General features: G+C 43.2%; 2 protein-coding genes across 2 annotated transcripts in view; one reads left to right on the plus strand and one right to left on the minus strand.

Annotated features, from left to right (window-relative positions):
• Positions 1–17,628, plus strand: NKAP (NFKB activating protein). The gene is made up of 9 exons (XM_007537217.3): positions 1–509; positions 3,470–3,550; positions 6,646–6,716; positions 7,971–8,108; positions 8,637–8,700; positions 11,910–12,019; positions 12,108–12,183; positions 13,663–13,812; positions 14,863–17,628. The coding sequence occupies exons 1-9, from the start codon at positions 124–126 to the stop codon at positions 15,035–15,037; spliced, it is 1,251 nt and encodes a 416-aa protein (XP_007537279.1). The 5' UTR covers positions 1–123; the 3' UTR covers positions 15,038–17,628.
• Positions 17,584–25,249, minus strand: part of AKAP14 (A-kinase anchoring protein 14) — a 16,491-nt gene continuing 8,825 nt past the window's right edge. Inside the window, exons 5-6 of the mRNA XM_016194348.2 lie at positions 18,352–18,404; positions 17,584–17,790 (exon numbers count right to left, since the gene is read on the minus strand). Coding sequence (XP_016049834.2) covers positions 17,637–17,790; positions 18,352–18,404 — 207 coding nt within the window. The 3' untranslated portion in view covers positions 17,584–17,636. The remainder of the gene's footprint in view (positions 17,791–18,351; positions 18,405–25,249) is intronic.

Consider the following 25,249-nt stretch of genomic DNA (forward strand, 5'->3'; position numbering starts at 1 on the left):
TTGTCAACGTACCCGGAAGATACCGAGGGTTTGGGTAATAGCGCGGCGGGAGCCAAGGGAACGGCTATCTCATCTGCCTCTCGAGAGCGCCCCCTTCTCGGGCTTGCGGACCCTGCGGCTCGAATGGCTCCGGTGTCTCGCTCGCGCAGCCCGGAGTGGGACGCCTTGGGCTCCGGGGGAAAGCGGCGCAGCTCATCCCGGAGCCCTAAGCCCAGCAGAGCCGCCCGCTCCCCGCGGGGTCGGCGTTCGCGTTCGCGTTCGCGCTCGCGCTCGCGGGACCGGAATGGCCTGAGCCATCAGCTGGGCAGCCTGAGCCAAGGCTCCCGGAACCAGTCCTTCCGGTCCCGCTCGCGCTCGCGCTCCCGGGAGCGCCCCACAGCGCCCCGGAGCGCCCTGTTCGCTTCAGCCTCGTCGTCCACCTATTACGGTGGGTATTCTCGCCCCTATGGCACCGACAAGCCCTGGCCTAGTCTCTTGGATAAGGAGAGGGAGGAGAGCCTCCGACAGAAGTGAGTAAGACGGACGCCTCTTCCCTTGCATTAGCCCCTTGGACTCCGATTTCTCGGTCACTCTATTTATAATGTCTGTCTGTCTGTCTCTGTCTCTCTCGTCTCTTCCTGCCTTGCGCCCATCTTCATCCCCCCTCCTCCAAGCCACGCAGGACAGTGTCGTCTTCTCCCTTATTCTTCTCTTGGGTTGTCACTCATCCCGGGGCTGCAGTCCCGGCCTCTGGCCGCCTGCTCCTCTTTTGCCACCTGCTGAAAGCTCCCCAGACTTAGCGGAATGAGAGCATTGACTTTGGTTGTAGCCTTGTCATTCGAGAGCCTGTTTTTTTCTTCCCTGCTCGAGTTCACTCATGGAGAAAAGGAGCCTTTTGTTGATCAGACAAGATTCACACCTTGGAGGGGCGGGCCCACTGCTATGACCAGGAAAACACACACACACACACACACACACACACACCCTCTCCTTCTCCCTCTCCCTCTCCCTCTCCCTCTCCCTCTCCCTCTCCCTCTCCCTCTCCCTCCCGCCCCACTTACTTTCAGGATCACGACCACACACACACACACACACACAGTCACAGAGATGTGACCTTGGCCTTGCTTATATTGCTGTCTTCACGCTAGTGCCTCTCTCTCTCTCTCTCTCTCTCTCTCTTTCGGGATGCTAACCAGCCGGGTATTAACTGGGAATGGTCTGTGTAAAGCTGGGAAGGATTGAAATTAAGGGTTATAATATTGGTTGGGAGAAATGCCTGACTCTGAGACAAAACGATTGAATGAATATAGGATAGGAAATGGTGGTCTGCTAAACTGTTAAAGAGTAATGTTGAGAAAAGTTCTATTCAGTGGACTCAATCTTGACCATGAACAATGAAGCCAAGGGCCTGGGAAGGAGTTCACTTAGTGAACTGCTTTGCCATGTACATGACCCAGATTCGTGCCTGGCCCCCATCGCATTGAAGGAAGTGTTGATGCTGTGGTCTCTCTCACTTTTTTCTCACTCTTCCTCTCAGTCTCTGAAAAAGAAAAAAGAGGGGCCCAGTGGTGGTGCACCTGATAAAGCACACACATCACAGTGTGAAAGGACCTGGGTTCAAGCCCCCAGTGCACACCTGCAGGGGAGAAACTTCACGAGCCATGAAGCAGGACTTCAGGTGTCTCTGTCTCCTTCCTCCCTCAATTTCTCTATCTCTGTACAAAATAACAAAGTAATTCAATATTAAATAGTAAAATAGGTGAAAAAGAAAAAATGAAGCCAAGATGAGATCAGATCGCCTAAGGAGCGAGTATTAGCATGGGAAATGGGGCAATTTAAGGAGAAAGGAAAACAGTTGCAGGGGTTGCTCCGAACATCTTTTGTCTCCACCCCCGCCCCAAGGTAACTGGTTTATAACAGAAGATTTGGGTGGACAGACTTATATATCACCCTCGGTATATTCTGCATTATGCTCCTCAACCGGAAGTGTGGTTTCCACCCAGCTGTGTGCTTGTTGCTAGGTAACATTTATTGAGTATGAAACTGTGTGTTAAAAGACACTGTTCCAGTGCTCTGCAGGTATACAAGACACATGTTACAGTTGTAGGTGTTGAGGGACGGGGTAAGGCTCCAGCTACTGGGAGATAGTCTCAGAATTCTTTCCCCTCCAGCACTGGGAGGTCATAAAGGGTAGTGATGTATGAATGGCCCATTGTGACAACAGTGCTGTAAGTGGACAGTTCCTCACTCAAGTCAGTCTGCTAAGTTAGTGTTCGCTATGAGAGTTCTGTGTTTGGGAGCAGAAGCAGTACAAAACAAACCAGGTTTAGGCCAGCAGCATACCTCTACCAACTACACTTTCCAGAAAAATCACACTACGCTGTGTCGGTCAAAAAGCCACCTGCTGCTGGTGGTCACTTTGTTGGGGAGTAAATGATGGCGTGCAGGGTACAGGACAGTCATGGTTATGTGTATGGACTTTACTGTTATTATTAACAGGGACAGAGAGAAATTTAGAAGGGAGGGGGAGAAAGAAAGACATCTGCAACAGGGCTCCACTGCTTATGAAGCTTCCCTCCGGCAGGTGGGGAGCAAGGGCTTGAACCGGGGCCTTTGAGCATGGTAACGTGCACTCAGCCAGATGTGCAGTTTTTTGGTTTTTTTTCCTCCAGGGTTATTGCTGGGCTCGGTGCCTGCACCATGAATCCACCACTCCTGGAGGCCATTTTCCCCCTTTTGTTGCCCTTGTTGTTGCCTCGTTGTGGTTATTATTATTACCATTGTTGATATTGTTCGTTGTTGGATAGGACAGAGAAAAATGGATAGAGGAGGGGAAGGCAGAGGGGGAGAGAGAAAGACAGACACCTGCAGACCTGCTTCACCACCTGTGAAGCGACTGCCCTGCAGGTGGGGAGCCGGGGGCTCAAACTGGGATCCTTATGCAGGTCCTTGCGCTTTGCGCCACCTGCGCTTAACCCGCTGGGCTACCGCCCGACCCCCAGGTGTGCAGTTTCTTCCCTCCCCGTGCTAGGTGTATGCGCACCATACCCAAAGCCACCGACTGCTCCACTAGAGAATCCTTAACTGTGCATGTACTTAACTGCTCAGTGAAATTAGCACTTTTACATTAGCAGTCAAAACACTCATCTCAAAAAAAAAAAAACACTCATCTCGAGTGCAGATGAGGGGCCAGCAAAATCGCTCACTGGGATTGTGCACTGCTTTGCCATGTACATGACCCAGGTTCAAGCCCAATTCCCCGCTTCATTGAAGGAAGCTTCAGTGCTCTGACCTCTTTTACACTATCTCTCTCTCTATATATATATATATGTGTGTGTGTGTGTGTGTGTGTGTGTGTGTACATGTACATATATATGAAATAACTAAAAAATTTAAAAACAAGTTGTTCTTAATGTTGATTGTGTTATCTATTTACCAAAAAAAACGAATTTAGCTGTGCAGTTATATTTGACATGCCTATATCTTCCAGGAGGTTAAGTGAACGAGAAAGGATTGGAGAATTGGGGGCCCCTGAAGTGTGGGGACTATCCCCAAAGAATCCAGAACCAGAGTAAGTGATTAGAATCGGTATATTTTCAGATGTATTCTTTGTTTAAATACAGGTGTCAAATTCTAATGAATTTCCATTACGTGCAAAGGTGAGTACAGCTCATGTTTTTCTTCTTCCTTGTCATCAGTATTACTCTATCCCTTGAATTTTAAAGGCATTTAAATGTACATAAGAATTTAAACATGAGGCATGTGGAGACAGCATCATGGTTCTGCAAAAGACTTTCCTGCCTGAGGCGCCAAGGTCCCAGGTTCAATCCCCAGCACCACCATAAGCCAGAGCTGAGCAGTGCTCTGGCATTTTTCTTTGCGTCTTTCTCTGTATCTTTCTTGCTCTCTATCATTAAAATAAAGTGATCTGGAAAGTGGCACAGTGAGTAAAGTGTTGGACTCTCGAGCATGAGGTTCTGAGTTCAATCCCCAGCAGTGCATTTGCCAAGTGATGCCTGGTTCTCTTTCTCACCTATCTCTTTCATTAATAAGCAGAAGTAAATAATATTTTAATAATTTATTTTTAATTATTTCAATTTATTTTTTTTTCCATTTTGTTACCCTTGTCACCCTTGTTTTTGTTATTTTTCTTGCTGTTATTGCTGTTGTTGCTGGATAGGACAGAGAGGAACCATGGGGGGATGACAGAGGGGGAGAGAAAGACACCTGCAGACCTGCTCCACTGCTTATGAAGCAACTCCCTGTGGGTGGGAAGCCGGGGAATCAAACCAGGATCCTTATGCCCGTCCTTGGGCTTTTTTCCATTGTTACTACTGTTCTTGTCATTGTTGCTGGATAGGACAGAGAGAAATTGAGAGAGGAGGAGAAGACAGAGACGGGGAGAAGAAGACAGACACCTACAGACATGCCTCATCGCTTGCAAAGCAACCCCCTGCAGGTGGGGAGCGGGGGATCAAACCAGGATCCTTGCGCTGGTCCATGTGCTCTGCACTATGTGTGCTTAACCCATTGTGCTACCACCCCGCCCCTTCCTTTTCTTGTATCTTAACACTAACTGAAGTTTAATGCTTCTCTTTTCCTTCTTTAGTGTTACTCATACGTCTCTCCTTCCCTCTCTCTTTCCTTTTTTTTTAAATTTCTTTATTGGGTAATTAATGCTTTACAGTCAACAGTAAAATAAAATACAATAGTTTGTACATGTGTGACATTTCTCAGTTTTCCACATACCAATTCAAACCCCACTAGGTCCTACTCTGTCATCAAAGACCTGAACCGTCCTCCCCACCCCCGAATCTGTTACTTTGGTGCAATACACCCTTTATGTCTCTATGTCTACTTGAAGTTGGTCATGTCCTTGAGAGGACTTGTCTTTTGTGACAAAGTGATATGGCATTATGATCAGAAACTTTTTCTTTTTCTTTCTTTTTTTTTTTTTCTTTTCTTTTTTCTAAACCAGAACACTGCTCAGCTCTGGCTTATGGTGGGGCAGAGACTTGAACCTGAGACTTTGGAGCCTCAGGCATGAGAGTCTCTTTGCATAACCATTATGCTATCTACTCACTCCCCCCAGAAACCTTTTCTTAGGGGGAGGCAACATTTCCTTTGGGAAATTCTCAGAGTTTGAACTCTAAAATTAGAGTCGGAAGGGACACTAGAAACAATGTTCTGGGCAATTAAAATATTTCCAGTTGTGATTTTCAGTGGAAAAGATTATATGCTCTAGTAATTCTCTTTCTAAACTATGTAGGATTTTTTTTTTATTTATATATTATTTTTTGCCAGAGCACTGCTCAGCTCTGACTTATGGTGGCGCCACGCTGGGGATTGAACCTGGGATTCAGGTCCTCAGGCATGAGAGTCTCTTTGCAGAACCACCATGCTATCTCCCCCACCCGCAACTATCATATTTCTTACTATAAAATCACAGTGCTTGGGGCAAGGCGATGGCATAGCCAGTTAGTACACAGTTTACATTGTACAAGAACACAGGTTCAAGCCCCCAGTCCCCACTTGCAGGGGATAAGCTTCAAAAGTGGTTAAGCAGTGCTGCAGGTATTTCTCTTTCTCCCTCCCTTTTTTTTCCCCCTAGAGCACTGTTCAGCTCTGGTTTATGGTGGTGTGGGTGACTGAACCTGGGACTTTGGAGCCTCAGGTCTCTTTGCATAACTATTATGCTATCTACCTCCACTTTCCCTCCCTTTCTATCTCCCTTCACCCCTCTACTTCCTTCTTTCTTATTTCAGTAATGAATAAAAGAAAATGTTTTGAAAAATTACAATGACATAAGACTTTGTAGGTGATGGGGAGACAGCATAATGGTTATATGAAAGACTTTCATGCCTGACTCTGAGGTCCCTGGTTTAATCCCCAACACCACCATAAGCCAAAGCTAAGCAGTGTTCGTGTGTGTGTGTGTGTGTGTGTGTGTGTGTGTGTGTGTGTGTGTGTATGCCTTTTTTTCTGTATTTCTCCCTCATTAAAATATTTTTTCTACAAAAAGAAGACATAGGGAGCCAGGCAGTGGCACACTGGATTAAGCACACATAGTACAAAGGACAAGGACCTGTGCAAGGATCTGGGTTCGAGCCCTGGCTCCCCACCTGCAGAGGGGTTGACTCACAAGCAGGTCTGCAGATGTCTGTCTTTCTCTCCCCCTCTCTGTCTTCCCCTCCTCTCTCAATTTCTCTCTGTCCTATCCAACAACAACAACAATAACAGCAACAACAATGGGAGAAAAAAATATGGCCACCAGGAGTAGTGGATTCCTAGTGCAGATACCAAGCCCCAGCGATAACCCTGGAGGCCAAAAAAAGATGTTGTGGTCTCTAGAACATTAATCAAAATGTATAATGAACATTATATCCTTACAAAGCGGTAGCTCTTACACTTTTACAGAAATAGGTCACTGTTTACTTGGAATGGTTCACTTTTAAAGGTTGATTTGATGAGAAAACAGAGAACACTGCTCTGGCATATATGGTGCTAAGAGGCCAGAGGCCTCAGGCATGCCTGTCCTGGTGTCTACCGGGTCAGCCCCTCCTCAGTCCGATCACTGTCAATGAAAATGTGTAGCCTTTACTTTTATCCTCAGCGATGACATTTCATCGCTTTTCTGATTTGTACAACCACTTTCTTTCAATTTAGCTCCGATGAACATACTCCAGTTGAAGATGAAGAACCAAAGAAAGGCACTACTTCAGCTTCGACATCTGAAGGTATTTTAAAAATACGGATTCTTAGGAGTCGGGTGGTAGCACAGTGGGTTAAGTGCATGTGACGCAAAGCGCAAGGACTGGCCAAGGATCCCAGTTCGAGCCCCGGCTCTCCACCTGCAGGGGAGTCGCTTCACAGGCGGTGAAGCAGGTCTGCAGGTGTCTATCTTTCTCTCCCCCTCTCTGTCATCCTTTGCTCTCTACATTTCTCTCTGTCCTATCTAACAACGACATCAATAACAACAATAATAACTACAACAATAAAACAACAAGGGGAATAAAAGGGAATAAATAAATATTTAAAAAATAAATAAATAAGTACAGATTCTTGGGGCCGGGTAGTGGCGCACCTGGTTGAGCGCACATGTTACAATGCGCAAGCACCCAGGTTCGAGTCCCAGTCCCCACCTGCAGGGGGAAAGCTTCACGAGCAGTGAAGCAGAGCTGTAGTTGTCTCTCTGTCTCTCTTCCTCTCTATCCCTTCCTCTTCCCTCTTGATTTCTGGCTGTCTCTATCCAATAAATAAACAAAGATAATAAAATTTTTAATTAAAAAATACAGATTCTTACTGGGGAAACATTTTAAAGCAGTAGATAGTTGAATATTAGGATTTGCTTTTAGTCCAACTGTGCATCATTTGTTCCTTGTCTGTATGTCTTTCTTTTTTTTTCCCCACTAGAGTTATTGCTGGAGCTCAGTGCCAGCACTATGAATCCACTGTTTCTGGCAGTCACACCCCCCCTTTTTTTGTTCTATTTTATTGGATAGGACAGAGAGAAATTGAGAGGAAGGGAGATAGAAAAGGAAAGAAAAAGACACCCGCGGATCTGCTTCTCTGCTTGTGAAGCTTCCCCTAGCAGGTGGAGAGCAGGGAGCTCAAACCCGGTTCCGCGAGCATGATAATGTGTGCACTTAAGCAGCTGTGCCACCGTCTGAAACCCCCCCCCCCCCGTCTGTATTTCCAACCCTCAGAGATGCTTCTCAAGAAGTTTGGGTTTGGGGTCGGGTGGTGGCACACCTAGTTGAGCGCACATTTTACAATGCATAAGGACCCAGGTTCAAGTCCCCGGTCCCCCACCTGCAGAGGAAAACTTCACGAGCGGTGAATCAGTGTTGCAGGTGTCTCTCTGTCTCTCTTCCTCTCTATCCCCCCTTCCCTCTTGATTTCTGGCTATCTCTATCCAATAAATAAATAAAGATAATAAACTTTTTTATTTAAAAAAAGAAGTTTGGGTTTTTTATTTTCGTTTTCTATAGATGAAAAGAAGAAGAGGAAGAAACTGAGCCGCTCAAAGGAACGATCCAAGAAGAGACGAAAGAAAAAATCAAAGAGAAGGCATAAGAAATATTCTGATGATAGTGATAGTGACTCTGATTCTGACTCAGACTCCAGCGGTAAGAATGCCAGCAGCACTCTACCACTCCCGCCTCCAAACCAGTCCACCTCCTTTAAATCTCTTCTATATCTCAATTTCTGTCTGTCCTATCAAAAATTATAATGACAATATATTTTTTTAATTTTTTCATATTATTTTTCGTTTTGTTGCCCTTGTTGTTTTTTATTGTTGTTGTTGTTGTTATTGATGTCGTCGTTGTTAGATAGGACAGAGAGAAATGGAGAGAGGAGGGGAAGACAGAGAGGAGGAGAGAAAAACAGACACCTGCAGACCTGCTTCACCGCCTGTGAAGCGACTCCCTTGCAGGTGGGGAGCCGGGGCCTCGAACCCGGACCCTTATGCTGGTCCTTGCGCTTTTCACCATGTGTGCTTAACCCACTGCGCCACCGCCCAACTCCCATGACAATAATTTTTTTAAAAGAGCAGTAAATATTTGAATGAAATGATTTCTCTGTGAAAGCAAAGAGGACATAGGATCTCTACTCATACTATCAGAATTTTCATTATGGTGTGCTTTAATTTACAGATGAAGGTACAAAAAGGAGGACAAAGAAAAACAAGAAAAAGGAAAAAAAGAAGAAGCATCGATCGTAAGTTTTTCTCTTTAGTTTTTATTATGGAAAAGTTCAAATATGTATATTTCCATAAAGTAGCACAATAGTGTTAAAATGGTTACTAAAAGTGAATAGTGTTAATGATTCTCCAGTAACATTCTCCATTAGTCATTGTCCAGATTGAGCAACTCATGGCATTCCAAACTTCCAGATGTTGACTTTGTATTTATCATATTGTTTTATTTGTTTGTTTACCAGAGCACTGCTCAGCTCTGGCCTATGATGTTACAAAAAGAGGGATTGGACCTGTGACCTGGGAGTCTCAGGCATGAAAGTCTTTTTGCAGAACCATTGTGCTCCCTCCCCACCCTTGGTTATAATATTTTGTTTGTTTGTTTTCAGTGATTTAATATTGATTTACAGTATTATAAAATAACAGGGGTATAATTCCACACACATTTCCCACCACCAGACTTCTGTGTCCCCATTCCCTCCATTGTAATTTTTTTTTAAGATTATAAAGAGCCTGGCTCCTTGCACACTGTAATGTGTGCGCTTAACCAGGTCCACCAGCCTGGCCCCGCTGCTCCCTTTTTTTATGTGAGTTTTCAAAATAATGATTTTTTTTCTTTACTGGAAGATTAATGTTTTACAGTCAACGGTAAACACAATAGTTTGTACGTAGATAACATGTCCCAGTTTTCTATACGACAATACAACCTCCACTAGGCCCTCTGTCATCCTTTTCCAGGACCTGTACTCTTCCCCCTCCCCAGAGCCTTTTACTTTGGTACAGGTTCTGCTTAGTGTTTTCTGTTCTGATCTTGTTTTTTAACATTCTTGATTTCACCATTTTCAGCCCATCTTGGATGGAGCTTAAAGATACCATGTTAAGTGATGTAAGTCAGAAACAGAAGGATGACTATGGGATGATCTCACTCATAGGCAGACGTTGAAAAATAATGAGTTTTTCTTTTCTTCTTTTTAAAAATTTTATTGGCTTATCACTGAGGCTCAGTGCTGGCACTATGAATCTACCACTCCCAGTGGCCATTTTTTTTCTTTTTTATTTGATAGGACATAGAAAAATTGAGAGGGGGGGATGAAATAGAAAGGGAGAGAGAAAGATAGACACCTGCAGACATGCTTCACAATTTGTGAAGCATCCCCCCTGCAGGTGGGGAGCAGGGGCTCAAACTCGCACCCTTGTGCATAGGAGTTAGATTTTTTAAAATATTATTATGAGCCTATGATATATTCTAATCCATGACACTAAACTTATTAATGCTCAGCTTGGTAAGAGCTATTTTTATTCCAAGATTATAATAGGGGTATAATTTTACACCACTCCTACCACCAAAGATATGTGCTCCAATCATGCCCAAGCAGTAACCACCATAGTTCTCACATAAGTAAAGGATGTTAATATTTATCTGTTTTAGTGAGAGAAATACAAGGAGAAAGAGAGAAACCAGAGCACTGCTCAGCCCTGATTTATGGTGGTGCTGGGAATTGAACCTGGGACCTCAGAGCCTCAGGCATAAAGGTGTTTTGTTTTGGGGTTTTTTTTTTCTTTGTTTGTTTGGTTGATTTTGGTGGGGTTTTTTTTTTTTGTTTGTTTGTTTGTTTTTACCAAGGTTATCACTGAGGCTCAGTGCCTATGTAACGAATCCACCACTTCTGGTGTTACCTTTTTTTTATTTAATAGGATAGAGAGAAACTGAGAGGGGGAGGGGAGCTAGAGAGAGACACTTCGAATACTCACTTCACTTGTGAAGCTTTCCCCTGCAGGGGCTCAGGAGGCTCAAACCCTGGTCCTTGCACATGGTAATGTCTGAACTTAACCTGGTGTACCACTCACTACCCCAAGCATAAAAGTCAAAAGTCTTTTTTGCAAAACCATTATGCTGTATCCCCAGCTCATGGTATTTTCTGTTATCTTTTTACTTTTTTTAAAAAAATTACATATGTATCAATTAACAAGAACAAGAGAGTGAGAGAACCAAAATATCACTGGTATACCTGGGCTCAGGGATTGAACTCAGGACCTCATGCATGCAGGGTCAGCACTCCACCTGCTACACCACTTTCTGGCCACAGGTGTATGTATATGTATTTGGGAGAAAAAGAGACCCAGAGCATCAAACTCCAGGCCCCATGCTTGTGAGTCCATTGCCTTATCCTATCCACGGTGCCACCTCCTAAACCACAGATCTTTTCTTCATTTTTCATTTAGTGGCAAAGATTAGACCCAAGGCATCTTGTATGCAAGATACCCATGAGTCACATCACCAGCCTGGTATATATATATGTACTTTAAGAGAGATAGCAACGTATAACTCCATCACCTATAAAGTTCCACCCATTTTTGTCTTTGGTGCTCTCGTGTGATGCTGAGAATCAAACTCAGAGCCCCACACATAAAAGGCATGTGCTTTACCTGCTGAATCACCTCCCCTCCCCTGCAGAGATCATTTTTTTAATTTATTTCTTTATTGGGGAATTAATGTTTTACATTCAACAGTAAATACAATAGTTTGTACATGAATAACATTCCCCAGTTTCCCATTTAACAATACAACCCCCACTATGTCATTTATCATCCTTCATGGACATGTATTCTCCCCACCCACCCACCCCAGAGTCTTTTACTTGGGTGCAATATGCCAATTCCATTTCAGGATCTACTTGTGTTTTCTTTTCTGATCTTGTTTTTCAACTTCTGCTTGAGAGTGAGATCATCCCATATTCATCCTTCTGTTTCTGACTTATTTCACTCAACATGATTTTTTCAAGGTCCATCCAAGATCAGCTGAAAACGGTGAAGTCACCATTTTTTACAGCTGAGTAGTATTCCATTGTGTATATAGACCACAACTTGCTCAGCCACTCATCTGTTGTTGGACACCTGGGTTGCTTCTAGGTTTTGGCTATTACAAATTGTGCTGCCAAGAACATATGTGTACACAGATCTTTTTGGATGGATGTGTTGAGTTCCTTAGGATATATCCCCAGGAGAGGGATTGCAGGGTCATAGGGTAGGTCCATTTCTAGCCTTCTGAGAGTGCAGAGATTTTTATAGTGAAACATCATCGGGTTACATGGGAAGATTTTAAAATTAAGTCTCTAACTGTAAGTTGAGAATTCAGATCATTTCGTTCAGTATCTTCATTGCTTTGAAAGAGTAGTTTGTCCTTCAGCATGGGACTATTAAGTCGACCTGTTTCCCATTGTTATCATTACAGGAAGAAATACAAGAAAAAGAGGTCTAAGAAGAACAGAAAAGACTCGAGCGACTCTAGTTCAAGAGATTCCCAGGAAGAGTTTCTGGAAAACCCCTGGAAGGATCGAACAAGTAAGTTCTTCTGATAGATTCTGGCTCAGCGTAAAGTGTGAACTAACGAGTCAACATATGAATATGTTTCTCAATGTCTTTCATATAGAACCTGAGGAGCCTTCAGATTTGATTGGCCCAGAGGCTCCAAAAACACTGACTTCTCAAGATGATAAACCTTTGAAGTAAGTAGCCATGTATTCACAGACTATAAAGCACCTTCCTGAAGTATCGCCCTAATTTACCTTAGCAAACTTATTCTCTCTTGACTCCTGTATTTAAGTTATTTTTTTATTGTCAGGGTTATCACTGGGGCTCAGTGCCTGCATGACTAATCTCACTGCTCCTGGTGGCCATTTTTTCCTTTTCTATCTATTTAATTTGGTAGGACGGAGAAATTAAGAGAGGTGGGAGAAATAGAGAGAGAGAGAGAGATACCTGTAGACTTGCTTTACAGCAGCTCACGAAGCTTCCGTCTTCCAGGTGGGGACCAGAGACTCCGAACCAGGTCCCCGCTCGCACATAGTGATGTGTGTGTACACTCAACCGAGTCCACCATTGCCCAGCCTTGTTTTTTTGTTTATTTGATTGGTTGATTTTTTTAATTGTATTTATGGTGACCTTAGTGCACAAGGCTTTACATATTTTAGAAGTATAATTTCTCACTTTCTCAAAATGCATGGCTTCAGCAGCACACCAATATCCCTCCTCCAGAATCCATTGTATTCCCTTCCCCCTCCCAGCCTCCTTGGTGAAACTCAATTCTCTAAGTTCACAGGTATTTTTTATTTTATTGATACATACATTTATGAATATGTATTTGTATATAAATTTCAAAAGAAAAAAATTTTTAAGAATTTATTTATTCATGAGAAAGATAAGAGAGAAAGAACCAGATAGCACTCTGGTATATGTGTTGCTGGGGATTGAGCTCGGGACCTCATGCTTGAGAATCCAGTGCTTTATCCATTGAGCCACCTCCCAGACCACTAAGTAAATTCTTATATGTTTAAAAAAAATGTCTCTTTTTATACCATTATAACATTCAGAATCTAAATAGTATGCTAATTTGATATCTATTATTTATTTCTTCTTTACTGTTCGCGTGTTTTGTTTGTTTTCCAAATGGGAAAAATTAAAGTCAATAACCGGGGGCCAGGCAGTGTCACACCTAGTTCAGGACACATTACGATGCACAAAGTCCCAGGTTCAAGCCCCTGGTACCCACCTGCAGGGGGAAGGTTCACAGGCAGTAAAGCAGTTCGACAGAAGTTTGTTTCTCTTTCCCTCTCTGTCTCCTCCTCCCCTCTCAATTTCTCTTTATCCTATCAAATAAAATAAAAGGTGAAATAATAATAAAATAAAATTAAGATCAATACCCAAAGGAATAAACTGGTTTCTGTTGTAAACCAAGGACCTGTAGGCTCAATCAATCAGTTCTTTTATCCTTCCAAAGTGTCTCTGCATTGCTGAGTTGGCTCTCTAGGCCACCATTCACTAACAGTGTTGAAATTAGTAACTAATTCACATTGGGCTTCCTAGCATGCTGTCTCTTAGCAGTTATTACTCCTGTTTCCGGTGAAAGAGAGAAGAAAAATGTGTGTTCTCCTTTGATGCTGACATTTTTATAGTAAGCCTTTTTTGCTTTCTGCATTTCTTTATAGTTATGGCCATGCTCTATTACCTGGTGAAGGTGCCGCTATGGCTGAATATGTCAAAGCTGGAAAACGTATCCCCCGACGAGGTGAAATCGGCTTGACCAGTGAAGAAATTGCATCATTTGAATGCTCAGGTTATGTAATGAGTGGCAGCAGGTACGTTCTTGGCATGAACCTCGGTTTCCACGATTAGATCTGTTTTTTCTTACTACAAGGGTTATATTTTGGTGATTGATTACCATTAAAAGTAGCGTATAGGGGGCCAGGCGGTAGCGCAGTGGCTTAAGCGCATACGGTGCAAAGCGCAAGGACCAGCATAAGGATCCCAGTTCGAGCCCCTGGCTCCCCACCTGCAGGGGAGTCGCTTCACAAGCAGTGAAGCAGGTCTGTAGGTGTCTATCTTTCTCTCCCCCTCTCTGTCTTCCCCTCCTCTCTCTATTTCTCTCTGTCCTATCCAACAACAACGACATCAATAACGACAATAATAACTACAACAATAAAACAGCAAGTGCAACAAAAGGGAAAATAATTTTTTTTAAAAAGTAGCATATACACACTGATCTAGTTAGTATTGGTCTCGTAGGAAATTTAATAACTTGCCCATTTTTTTCTGGTTGTTTCACTGGAAACAGAACTAGACTTAAACCCTTTGTATCTGGGAGTCAGGTGGTGGCGCAGCGGGCTAAGCGCACGTGGCGCAAAGTGCAAGGAGCAAGGACCGGTGTAAGGATCCTGGTTCGAGCCCCTGACTCCCCACCTACAGGGGAGTCTCTTCATAAGCGGTGAAGCAGGTCTACAGGTGTCTGTCTTTCTCTCTCCCCCTCTCTGTCTTCCCCTCCTCTCTCCATTTCTCTCTGTCCTATCCAGCAATAGCAACATCAGTAATCCTAACAATGTTAAACAGCAAGGGCAACAAAAGAGAAAATAAATAAATATTAAAAAAAAAAAACTTTGTATCTGAACTAACAGCATGCGTTATTCACTTTGTTAGACCAAACATCTGAGATCATTATTTGAATACTAGAAATTAATCTAAGGATGCAATAGAGAAAACAAGTAATCATTTAAAACTAGAACGTACTGCAAATAGTTCCCCGTCCATCCGATTGTTCAACAGAGTGCTCTGTGTTAAGGAGGGTTAATGGGGAAGTAGCTGCTATGAGAACCACCGTGGCGAAATTAAGCCCCAAATCAAATTCTCTGCAGGCATCGCCGGATGGAGGCTGTACGACTGCGGAAAGAAAACCAGATCTACAGTGCTGATGAGAAGAGAGCCCTGGCCTCCTTTAACCAAGAAGAGAGACGGAAGAGAGAAAACAAGATATTGGCCAGTTTCCGAGAGATGGTTTACAGAAAAACCAAAGGGAAAGATGACAAATAAGAAGTTTCTAGTCATGCAGTAGACGTTTTTTTTAAACAAATGAAAATCGGGGTTCCATATAGACATATAAAAAGATTATGATGATCTGAACAAGCTTCACAGTGCTGCTGTGCCTTCTGTTCTCCAGTCTTTTAATAAAAAGCTGCTGATTGATTATAATCTTAGCAGGTGATTTGGGTTGTTTTGGACGGACCATAATCTCTGTCTGATTTTAAAATCCAGATTATGAGTGAACTACTGTTCTGCAGAGGGCAGCGTGGAGAGAAGGTGCCAGTGAGATGCGTAGCTTCACTCTCACACCATAGGGAGCGCTACTGTTAACGCGATGTGATGCCTCCTCTCCCGCAACCAACTGAACTTCAGAAAGAAAAAAAAAAGATCATTTCTCTATGAGCATTATAAATGATCTTGAGAGAGACATAGGAGGGCACTTTTGTGAACAAAAAAAGCATTGCTATAAAAACAAAAAGTGCAAACCAGGAACTTGAAAATTAGCTTGTATAATACAGTATATAGTGTGTCCTGGAAATTATTTATTTTGGTTTAGTCCCCATCTCCTCCCCAAAACCAAAAAGCAAGCTAACCTGCAAACTTGTTGAGTTGAAAGGTTTCATTTTTTTTAAGTTCTTAATAGGTTAATTAAAAATGGTTGTTTCAGGTATAAAACTTTGGGAGGTCTACTGTTGTGCCAATGTAAGAATATTATTTTCGTGGAGGCTAGATCATCTAAATCTTCTTTAAATTTTATTTATTATTGGATAGAGACAGAGAGGAATCGAGAGAGATGGGGAAGAGAGACAGAGTCACCTGCAGCCCTGCTTCACCACTCGTGAAGCTTTCCCCCTGCAGGCGGGAACCTGGGTCCTTGCACACTAATGTGAGTGCTTAGCCAGGTACACCATCGTCTGGCCCCTTAGATTTTTTTTTTAATACTGGAAATGAATGAGGGAATCCCATGTGATCTATAGTTTGATATGAAAGCATATAATAAATTATATCAGTGCTATAGATGGAGCTCATTAAAAGGTTTTGCCTGTTTTTTATGTAATAAGATTTTATTTCAACATTGTTAAAGCTCTCAATTTATATTTTATATCTGTCATGCAGTTTTGTCTTTGTATAGAATGTTCTCATTTTACCACTGTCTTATGGCTATTGTAGACCTCACAGTGAGTTCTGTTTATCACCATTTCTGCCTGGCCTACTAAATCTACTGTTTCTAAAAGTTAAAAGGGAACTAGATCCCACCATTTGGAGTCTTAACCTGTTGGCAAAATTTTCTGTGAGAGAATCTAAATTTATCACCCCTATGTGAAAAGTCATTCTCTAAAAACATATTTTTTGTTCCAGATTTCGAGTGACCAAATGAGTTTGTTCTTGTGTCTCAGTAAGCAAGGTAGTGTAAACATAGCGATGTTTGTGACGTGAATACTGTGGGTTTTTGTTGAATTCGTCTGCCCCCTCTATAGATCCTCAAGAAATGAAATGTGAAAGATAATGTGTTCATTTGTGAACTTTACCACTTCTTTCCTCAGGGTTTGTTCTGCCAAAGAACAGCTTCCATAGCATATTCTTTGGGAAAGAGGAGAGAATAAGAAAAGGACAAAAAGGCTCCCCCCCCCTCTTTTTTCTCTCTCTCTTCAGCTTATGAGAATTACTGTTTCAACCTGTATTTGGTCTCATCTGAGCCATAAGTCAAGCGGTGGGGGGCTGTCCGAAATGAAAGCTATGTTTTGTATTTCCAGGTAGATCAATCTAGTTCCCCACTCTGCTTATCTAGTACACTGATAACATTTTTTTTCTTCTTATTGCACAAAGTCAGTAGTTAAAGAAGAAAATGTACCCACATTCTTAGCACATCAGTTGCCTTCAGTATTCAGTGTTCCCTTCCAGTGCCTGTCTCCATAAGCACGTGACCTGGCACACCTCTAATGACTCAAAGTATTGAAAACACTTGCAGACAGGTAAGCAAGTGCAGTCAAGAAACCCATCCCTAGTTCCTAGCTTCCAGTTTCTGGTTATCAGAATGTACTCTTTTACCAGTATGACTTCAATTCACAGGCAACAGAAAAGTCTGCAAGATCAGGAAACCTTTCAGACTGGTTCTGTTAGGAATCCTGGAACCATTGCCACTTTGCTCTTTTCCAGTTTTTCTCATGACGAATGTCCTGGGTGGAGAATTAATTGGAGGGGGGGAAGTAGCCACATACCAATCTCGTGTTTTGTTTTGTTTTGTTAAAGATGTATTTATTCATAGTGGGGGAGGGTGAGAACCAGAGCATCACTCTGACACTTGTGATGGCCAGAAACTGTACTCAGAACCTCATGTATGAGAGTCTAATGCTTAATCCAACTCCTGGTCACCTCAGTGTGGTGTTAGAGGTGAATTTTACCAACTCTCTAATCTCAGCTTCTGTACCTGTAAGACTCTTGAGTGATGAAGATTGTGGAGGGGCAAAACTTGGAGAAAACAGGAAACGGTCTTACTAATGTAAGGGAAGTTACCCAATGGAAACTGAATGAATGCAACACAAAAGACAGCTGGATTGTGTGTCACAAGTTTATTCTTCAATAAAAAGCCTGTGATCTGATTGTTGTATCATACATTTTCATAGCCATCCTTATCAAGCATCAGTATTGAGATAGTGGGTGAAATGGACAAAACTGTTTTTAAGACAGGTTTTTCCAACATAATATATTTGCTTTCAATAGCTTCTTTCAGCCATATTTCTCGAAATCGAATCTTTCCTGGCCTGCAGAGAAAGAACAAGAAACACACCAAAAAACTTTTATTCACAAAAAGAGTTGGGGGTTTAATCTCTTTTTACTCGAGAGTTTGTTTTACCAGAGTACTGCTTGTGTACCAGCTCCTGCTTATGGAAATGCTGGGGATTGAACCTTGGAAGTTTGGTGCCTCAGACATGAAAATCATTTTACAGAATCACTATACTGTCTCCATAGCCTACTCTGTTACATTCCTAGTGAGCAAAAAAAAAAAAAAAAAAAAAAAAAAAAACCTTTCAGAGTAGAAAGTAAAAGCTCTCTAATTTACTTTTTTTTTTTCTACAACACCGATAAGCTCTGGTTTATAGTAGTACTGGGGATTGAACCTGGGGCTTTGGAACCTCAGGATGAGAGTCTCTGCATAACCATTATGTTATCTTCCCCACCTCTCATTATTTAGGCCCAATCAAGAAAATGATGAACGAACAGCTATGCAAAGCTTCTGTAAGAGAGCTTCTTTACAGGGGCAGAGTAATGGCACACCAGCCCCACCACCACACTTTAAAAATAAGTCCCCAAAGGGCCATTACCTTTGAAGTAAGACTTGGTTTTCCATGATGTAAGAGACATCAATGGGTGCTTCCTAAGAAAGAAAAGGCCATCTGTCAGCATAGACCAATGAGAATAACAGAATCACTCCCTCCCCTGTACTGGCTTGTACAGAGAGGCTTCGTGTTTCTAGAATTCATTGTCTGTATGATTTGGAAATCTATAGTTGGTAGATCTTTTGTCAGTTCAAACCTCTGCTACCCCAGGACGTGTGATGGCCTTAAAAATTTGTCAAGACTGGAAAACCCTTCTGAAGGGACTTGTGTTTCTCACTGTTAGGAGTGTAAGTCACGTGTCTTTTTTTGTTGTTTGTTCGTTTTTGCCTCCAGTCACTGGAGCTCCAGGCTGGTACTACAAATCCACCATTCTTGGTGGCCATTTTTTACTTTTTTTTTTTTCTATTTTATTGGATAAGACAGAGAAATTGAGAAAGGAGAAAGACACCTGCAGACCTTCACCACTCATGAAGCATCCCCATTGCAGGTGGGGAGCTGGGGGCTCAAACCCACATCCTTGCGCATAATGCTATGTGAACTTAACCATGTGTACCACCACCTGGCCCCCAGTCCTGTATCTTCTTTGTGGGTCCAGTTCACTCAACATACTCTTAGGAATGACAGAAGAGGGATTGGTGGTGGCACACCTGGTTGAATACACACATTACATTGTGCAAGGTCACAAGTTCAAGTCCCAGGTTCCGACCTTCAGGAGGAAAGCTTCACAAGCAGTGAAGCAGATGTCTCTCTCCCTATCTCCCCCTTCCCTCTCAATTTCTCTCTGTCTCTATCCTAAATACATAAATATGTTAAAAATAAAACAGGAATGGCAGAATGAAAATGACAAAGGGCCAGGAGATAACTCACCCGGGAGAGCACACACATCACCATGTGCAAGGACTCAGAGTTCAAGCCCCTGTCTACCACGTGGGAGCACCTGAATGGGAAAGGCTTCACAAGTGGTGCAGCAGTGCTGTAGTGTCTCTCCTCGTTCTCTCCCTCCCTCCCTCCCTGTTTCTTACCCTGTATCTATGGGGCTGGGGGAGATACTACGGAAAGCCGTGGCATCCTGCAGATGCAAAACCTCAGTGAAAACCCTGATGACTAAGGGGGGGGGGGCAGATGATAATGCAGCAGGTTAAGCACACATGGCGCTAAGCCCAAGGACTGGCCTAAGGATCCCAGTTCGATCCCCCAGCTCCCCACCTGCAAGGGGGGTTGCTTCACAAGCAACCTCTCTGTCTTCCCCTTCTCTCTCCATTTCTCTCTGTAATAATAGCAACAACAACGATAAACAACAAGAGCAAAAAAAGGAGCAATGGGCTCGTAGTTCAGGCACTGAGCCCCAGTGATAACCCTGGAGGGAAAAAAAAACAGATAAGGAAAGGGAAAGAAAGGAAGGGAAGGGAAATGAAAATGAAGGAAAGAAAGGAGAGTGGTCCAGGAGGTATCACAGTGGATAAAGTGTTGGACTCTTAAGCGTGAGGTCTGGAGTTCAATCCCCGGCAGCACATGTACCCGAGTGATAGCTGGTTTTTCTCTCCCTCTGGTTGGCCTCTCTCTCTCTCTCTCCCCCCTCTCTTTTTCTCTCTCCCCATCATTCGTTATGAATAAATAAATAAAATCTTTAAAAAAAAAAAAACAGGGAAAAATATATACCTGAAAGCAGAAGTACAAAAGAGTCTGCAGGGAGTACCCCCCAACACTTCATCTGAACTATTCCAGCCTTTAGGTCCATGATTGTTGAACAATTTGTTTGGCTTTGTATATTAACTCTCTTTTCAGCCACCAGGTTCCGGATGCCAGCATGATGCCGACCAGACCAATATGTCCTGGAGCTCCACTTGCCCAGAGCCCCACCCTACTAGGGAAAGAGAGAGGCAGACTGGAAGTATGGGTCGACCAGTCAACACCCATGTTCAGTGAGGAAGCAATTACAGAAGCCAGACCTCCCACCTTCTGCAACCCACAACGACCCTGGATCCAAACTCCCAGAGAGACAGAGAATGGGAAAGCTATCAGGGGAGGGGAAGAGATATGGAGATCGGGTTGTGGGAATTGTGTGGAGCTGTGCCCCTCTTATCCTACGGTTTTGTCAATGTCTCCTTTCTTAAATAAATAATTTTAAAAAATTTAAAAATCTTTAACAAAAAAAGGAAGGAAAACAAAGGAAGAAAAGAAAGGAGAATGAAGCAACATAAACAGGTAGGTTGCAATACTGGTCCATAGTCCTCATGCAGTCTCCTTGCCAAAATTATGCTTGAAATTTTAAGCAAGAGCACTTGTTTATTGATTTTCCACTAGGGGTGTCACTGTGGCTCGGTGTCTGCATGATGAATCCATGCCCCCAGCAACATTTTTTTTCCTTTCATTTTTAGGGTGGAGAAATTTGGGGGAGGGGCCTGCAACACTGCTCCACTACTCATGAAGTTTTTTCCTGCAGATAGAGACTGGGGACTTTAACCCAGGTCCTAGAGCGTGAGTGCCACCACCCAGCCAAGAAATAACTTCTCTTTTTGGCCAGAGTAATGCTCAGAAATGGCTTTTGGTGGAGGGGACTGAATCTGGGATGGGGTGGGGGGAGCCGGGTGGTGGCACACCTTTTTGAGCGCACATATTACATTGCACAAGGACCTGGGTTCAAACCCCTGGTCACAAGTGCAGGGTGAAAGCTTCATGAGTGGTGAAGCAGTGCTGCAGGTGTCTCTCCCTCTCTACCTCCCCTTCCTCTCAATTTCCGGCTACCTCTATCTAATAAACAAATAAAGATAATAAAAAAGTGTTTTTTAATTTTTTATTATCTTTATTGGATAGAGACAGCCAGGAATTGAGAGGGAAGGGGGTGATAGAGCAGGGAGAGAGAGACAGAGAGACACCTGCAGTCCTGCTTCACCACTCACAAAGCTTTCCCCCTGAAGGTAGGGATCAGGAGCTTGAACGTGGGTCCTTGCACACTGTAACATGTATGCTCAACTAGATAACTACCACCTGCCACCCCCCAAAAAAAAAAAGTTTTAAGAACCTGGGATCCAAGAGCCTCAGGCACGAGAGTCTATTTGCATAGCCATTATGCTATCTCCCCCAACCCTGACATGGCATTTTTATGTCTGCCATGCTCCAGGTTTTCTTCTAGTACCAAGCCTGTTCCTGAAAGGAACCCACCCCCGACTCATGATGCTGGCTTTTTTGTTTGCTTTTCCCTCACATCTCACTTTTTTTTTTTTTTTGCAACAACTGGCTATGTACCCCTGATCTCCCTCGTGGCTACATGCAATAGTTCCTTCCAGTATTTTTTTGAAGTAAAAATGCTCCAAGTCTCTGATTGTCAGAGAAATGCAAATAAAGACAACAATGAGATACCACTTCACTCCTGTGAGAATGTCATACATCAGAAAAGGTAACAGCAGCAAATGCTGGAGAGGGTGTGGGCTCAAAGGAACCCTCCTGCACTGCTGGTGGGAATGTCAATGGGTCCAACCTCTGTGGAGAACAGTCTGGAGAACTCTCAGAAGGCTAGAAATGGGCCTACCCTATGATCCTGCAATTCCTCTCCTGGAGATATATCCTAAGGAACCCAACACACCCATCCAAAAAGGTCTGTGTATACATATGTTCTTGGCAGTACAATTTGTAATAGCCAAAACCTGGAAGCAACCCAGGTGTCCAACAACAGATGAGTGGCTGAGCAAGTTGTGGTCTATATACACAATGGAATACTACTCAGCTGTAAAAAATGGTGACTTCACCGTTTTCAGCTGATCTTGGATGGAACTTGAAAAATTCATGTTAAGTGAAATAAGTCAGAAGCAGAAGGATGAATATAGGATGATCTCACTCTCAGGCAGAAGTTGAAAAACAAGATCAGAAGAGAAAACACAAGTATAACCTGAACTGGAATTGGCGTATTGCTCCAAAGTAAAAGACTCTGGGGTGAGTGGGTGGGGGGAGAATACAGATCCTAAAAGGATGACAGATATCCTAGTGGGGGTTGTATTGTTATATGGAAAACTTAGAAATGGTATGCATGTACAAAATTTTGTATTTACTGTTGAATGTAAAACATTAATTTCCCAATAAAGAAATTTTAAAAAAAAGTCTAGTGCTCTAACATTTGAGTTATCTCTCCAGCTTCCAGATAGACTTTTTCAAATAAACAGAGACCATAATAGAGCAAGAGATAGAGGGAAAGACATCACAGCACTGAAGACTGGCCTGGCTTGAACCTGGGTACCATGCATGGCAAAGTATTTACCTTCCCAGGAGAGCTACCTTGCAAGTTCCCCAACCCACTTTTTTTTTTTTTTTTTTGCAAAATTACATGTCAAGCCACCACAGTTCCCCCAAGATTATAGACATGGGCCAACCATCATCTCTACAACTATCTGTCTGCATTATACATAATTGCCCCTTTTTTCTTCCTGATCCAGTTCTCTCTTCCCCTCCAAGCCACTCATGACAACATTACTACCTCCATATGTCCCTCTTCTTTTCCTCCTCTCTCTTTGGGTACTGATGGAGCTGGGGTTCATAGCCCTCTTATCTTCCTATCAATTCTCCCTTGCTGGGAGTATGGGTCAAGGTTGTTTTGGGGGAGCAGAAGGTGGAAGGTCTGGCTTCTGTAATTGCTTCTCTGTTGAACATGGGCGTTGACAGGTTCATCCATACCCCCAGCCAGTTTCTATCTTTCTCTAGTGGGGCAGAGCTCTGGAGAGGCAAGGTTCAAGGACACACTAATGAGGTCGTCTGCCCAGAGAAGTCAGGATGGAATCATGGTAGCAACTGTAACTTGGTGTCTGCTAGGTGGCAGGACAAAAGTTGAGACAACATGGTTAATGAACAGGAACCAAAGAGCAGGAATAGAGCAGATGAGATTAGGGATCTTAGGGTAGAAGAGAGCTAGGAAGTGCATTCTACCCAACCCATTATTTACATGCATAATACTTTGTTGTGTCTGCATGTCCTGCATTTTATCACTGAACCACACCCTGTCATTCGGCACAAACAATTTAGACCCGTTTTTTTCTGCACATGAAAATATTGTCTGTGCTACCTTTGCATTAAGGATGAATTTAGATTAATATGCATGTAAGAATTTAAAGACTGTATGTATTCTAAAAGGAAAACTATCAGGAAGATAACTTAGTAGTCAGTGTTTTTCACTCTGTACATGCAGACACAACAACAAGTACAACAATAAAACAAGGGCAACAAAAGGAAATAAATAAATATATAGGAAAAAAAGAAAACAAATTCTGAAGATGCCTTTGAAATAATCTTGATGACAAGTGATGGTGTCCTTGACCAGAGATGGTAGATGTGGGGTATGGGTGGTAGCACAACTACAGAGTGCACACGTTACCATGCGCAAAGACCTGGGTTCAAGCCCCGACACTCCAAACCCCATCTACAGCAGGGAAACTTCATGAGTGGTGCAGAAGGTGTCTCTCTCTCTCCCCCTCTTCTTCTCCCTCTCTCTGTTCCTCTGTCTCTCACCTTCTATTTAAAAAAATAGAAAAAAGGAAAAATAAGTGACTGGTGCATGCTTGCAATGAGTCCTAGTGGTGGGGGTGGGTGGAGAAAGAGACAGAGTAGGAGATAGTTAGTTCAGAGGCTATTTTTTTTTGCAGGCAAGGCCAACAGAATTATATATATATAATGAAAATTGAAAATGTTTTTCATGACTATTATGTCATCTCCTCCCTATCACTAGCTTTCCTTCTTTCATTTTAAATTTTTTTATATTTATTTATTTTTCCTTTTTTTGATGCCCTCATTTTTTCATTGTTGTAGTTATTACTGTTGTTCTCGATGCAGTTCTTGTTGCATAGGACAGAGAAATGGAGAGAGGAGGGGAAGACAGAGGGGGAGAGAAAGACACCTGCTGACCTGCTTCACCGCCTGTGAAGCGACTCCCCTGCAGGTGGGGAGCCCGGGGCTCGAAGGGGGGATCCTTACGACCCCTTGCACTTCGCGCCACATGCGCTTAACCCACTGCGCTACCGCCTGACTCCCATCACTAGCTTTCTTAATCTCAGCTGATGATCAAAACCCTTGGCATCTAGGATCCTGGCCCGGGACCCAGACTCTCATCTTTTGAATTCTAGCTAGACTTCTTAGGAACTGTATGCTTGAAATGGGGGAGGAGGTGCTGTGGATAACAGGAAGTGCTCAGTTCAATCCCCAGCACTGCATGTGCCAGAGTGATGTTCTCCCTTCTTCTCTCCCCTTCACCATGTTAATTAATTAATTAATTAATGTTAAAAAATAAAGAACTGGGGCTGAGCAGTAGTGCACCCTACTGGGTGCACAAATTACCATGTGAAAGTACTAGGGTTCAAGCCCCCAGCCCCCACATATGGGAGGAAGCTTCATGAGTGGTGAAGCAGGTCTCCAGGTCTCTCTCTCTCTCTCCCTCCCTCTCTCCCTATCTCCCCTTTCCTTTTTGATTTCTCTCTATCCTACTAAATAAAAATAAGGAAGTCAGGCGGTAGCGCAGTGGGTTAAGTGCACGTGGCTCAAAGCACAAGGACTGGAGTAAGGATCCCTGTTCGAGTCCCCAACTCCCCACCTGCACGGAGGGGGGGGTCGCTTCACAGGCAGTGAAGCAGGTCTGCAGGTGTCTATCTTTCTCCCTATCTGTCTTCCCTTCCTCTCTCCATTTCTCTCTGTCCTATCCAATAACAACGGCATCAATAACAGTAATAACAATGATCACAACAAGGACAACAAAGATGGGGGAAAAATGGGGGAAAATATCCTCCAGGAGCAGTGCTGGCACCAAGTCCTAGCAATAACCCCAGAGGCAAATAAATAAATAAATGAAAAGGGCTGGGGAGACAGCATAATCGTTATGCAAAAAGATTTTCAGGCCTGAGGCAACAAA

The sequence above is a fragment of the Erinaceus europaeus genome, chromosome X, assembly GCF_950295315.1.
Source record: "Erinaceus europaeus chromosome X, mEriEur2.1, whole genome shotgun sequence".
Lineage (NCBI taxonomy): Eukaryota > Metazoa > Chordata > Mammalia > Eulipotyphla > Erinaceidae > Erinaceus > Erinaceus europaeus.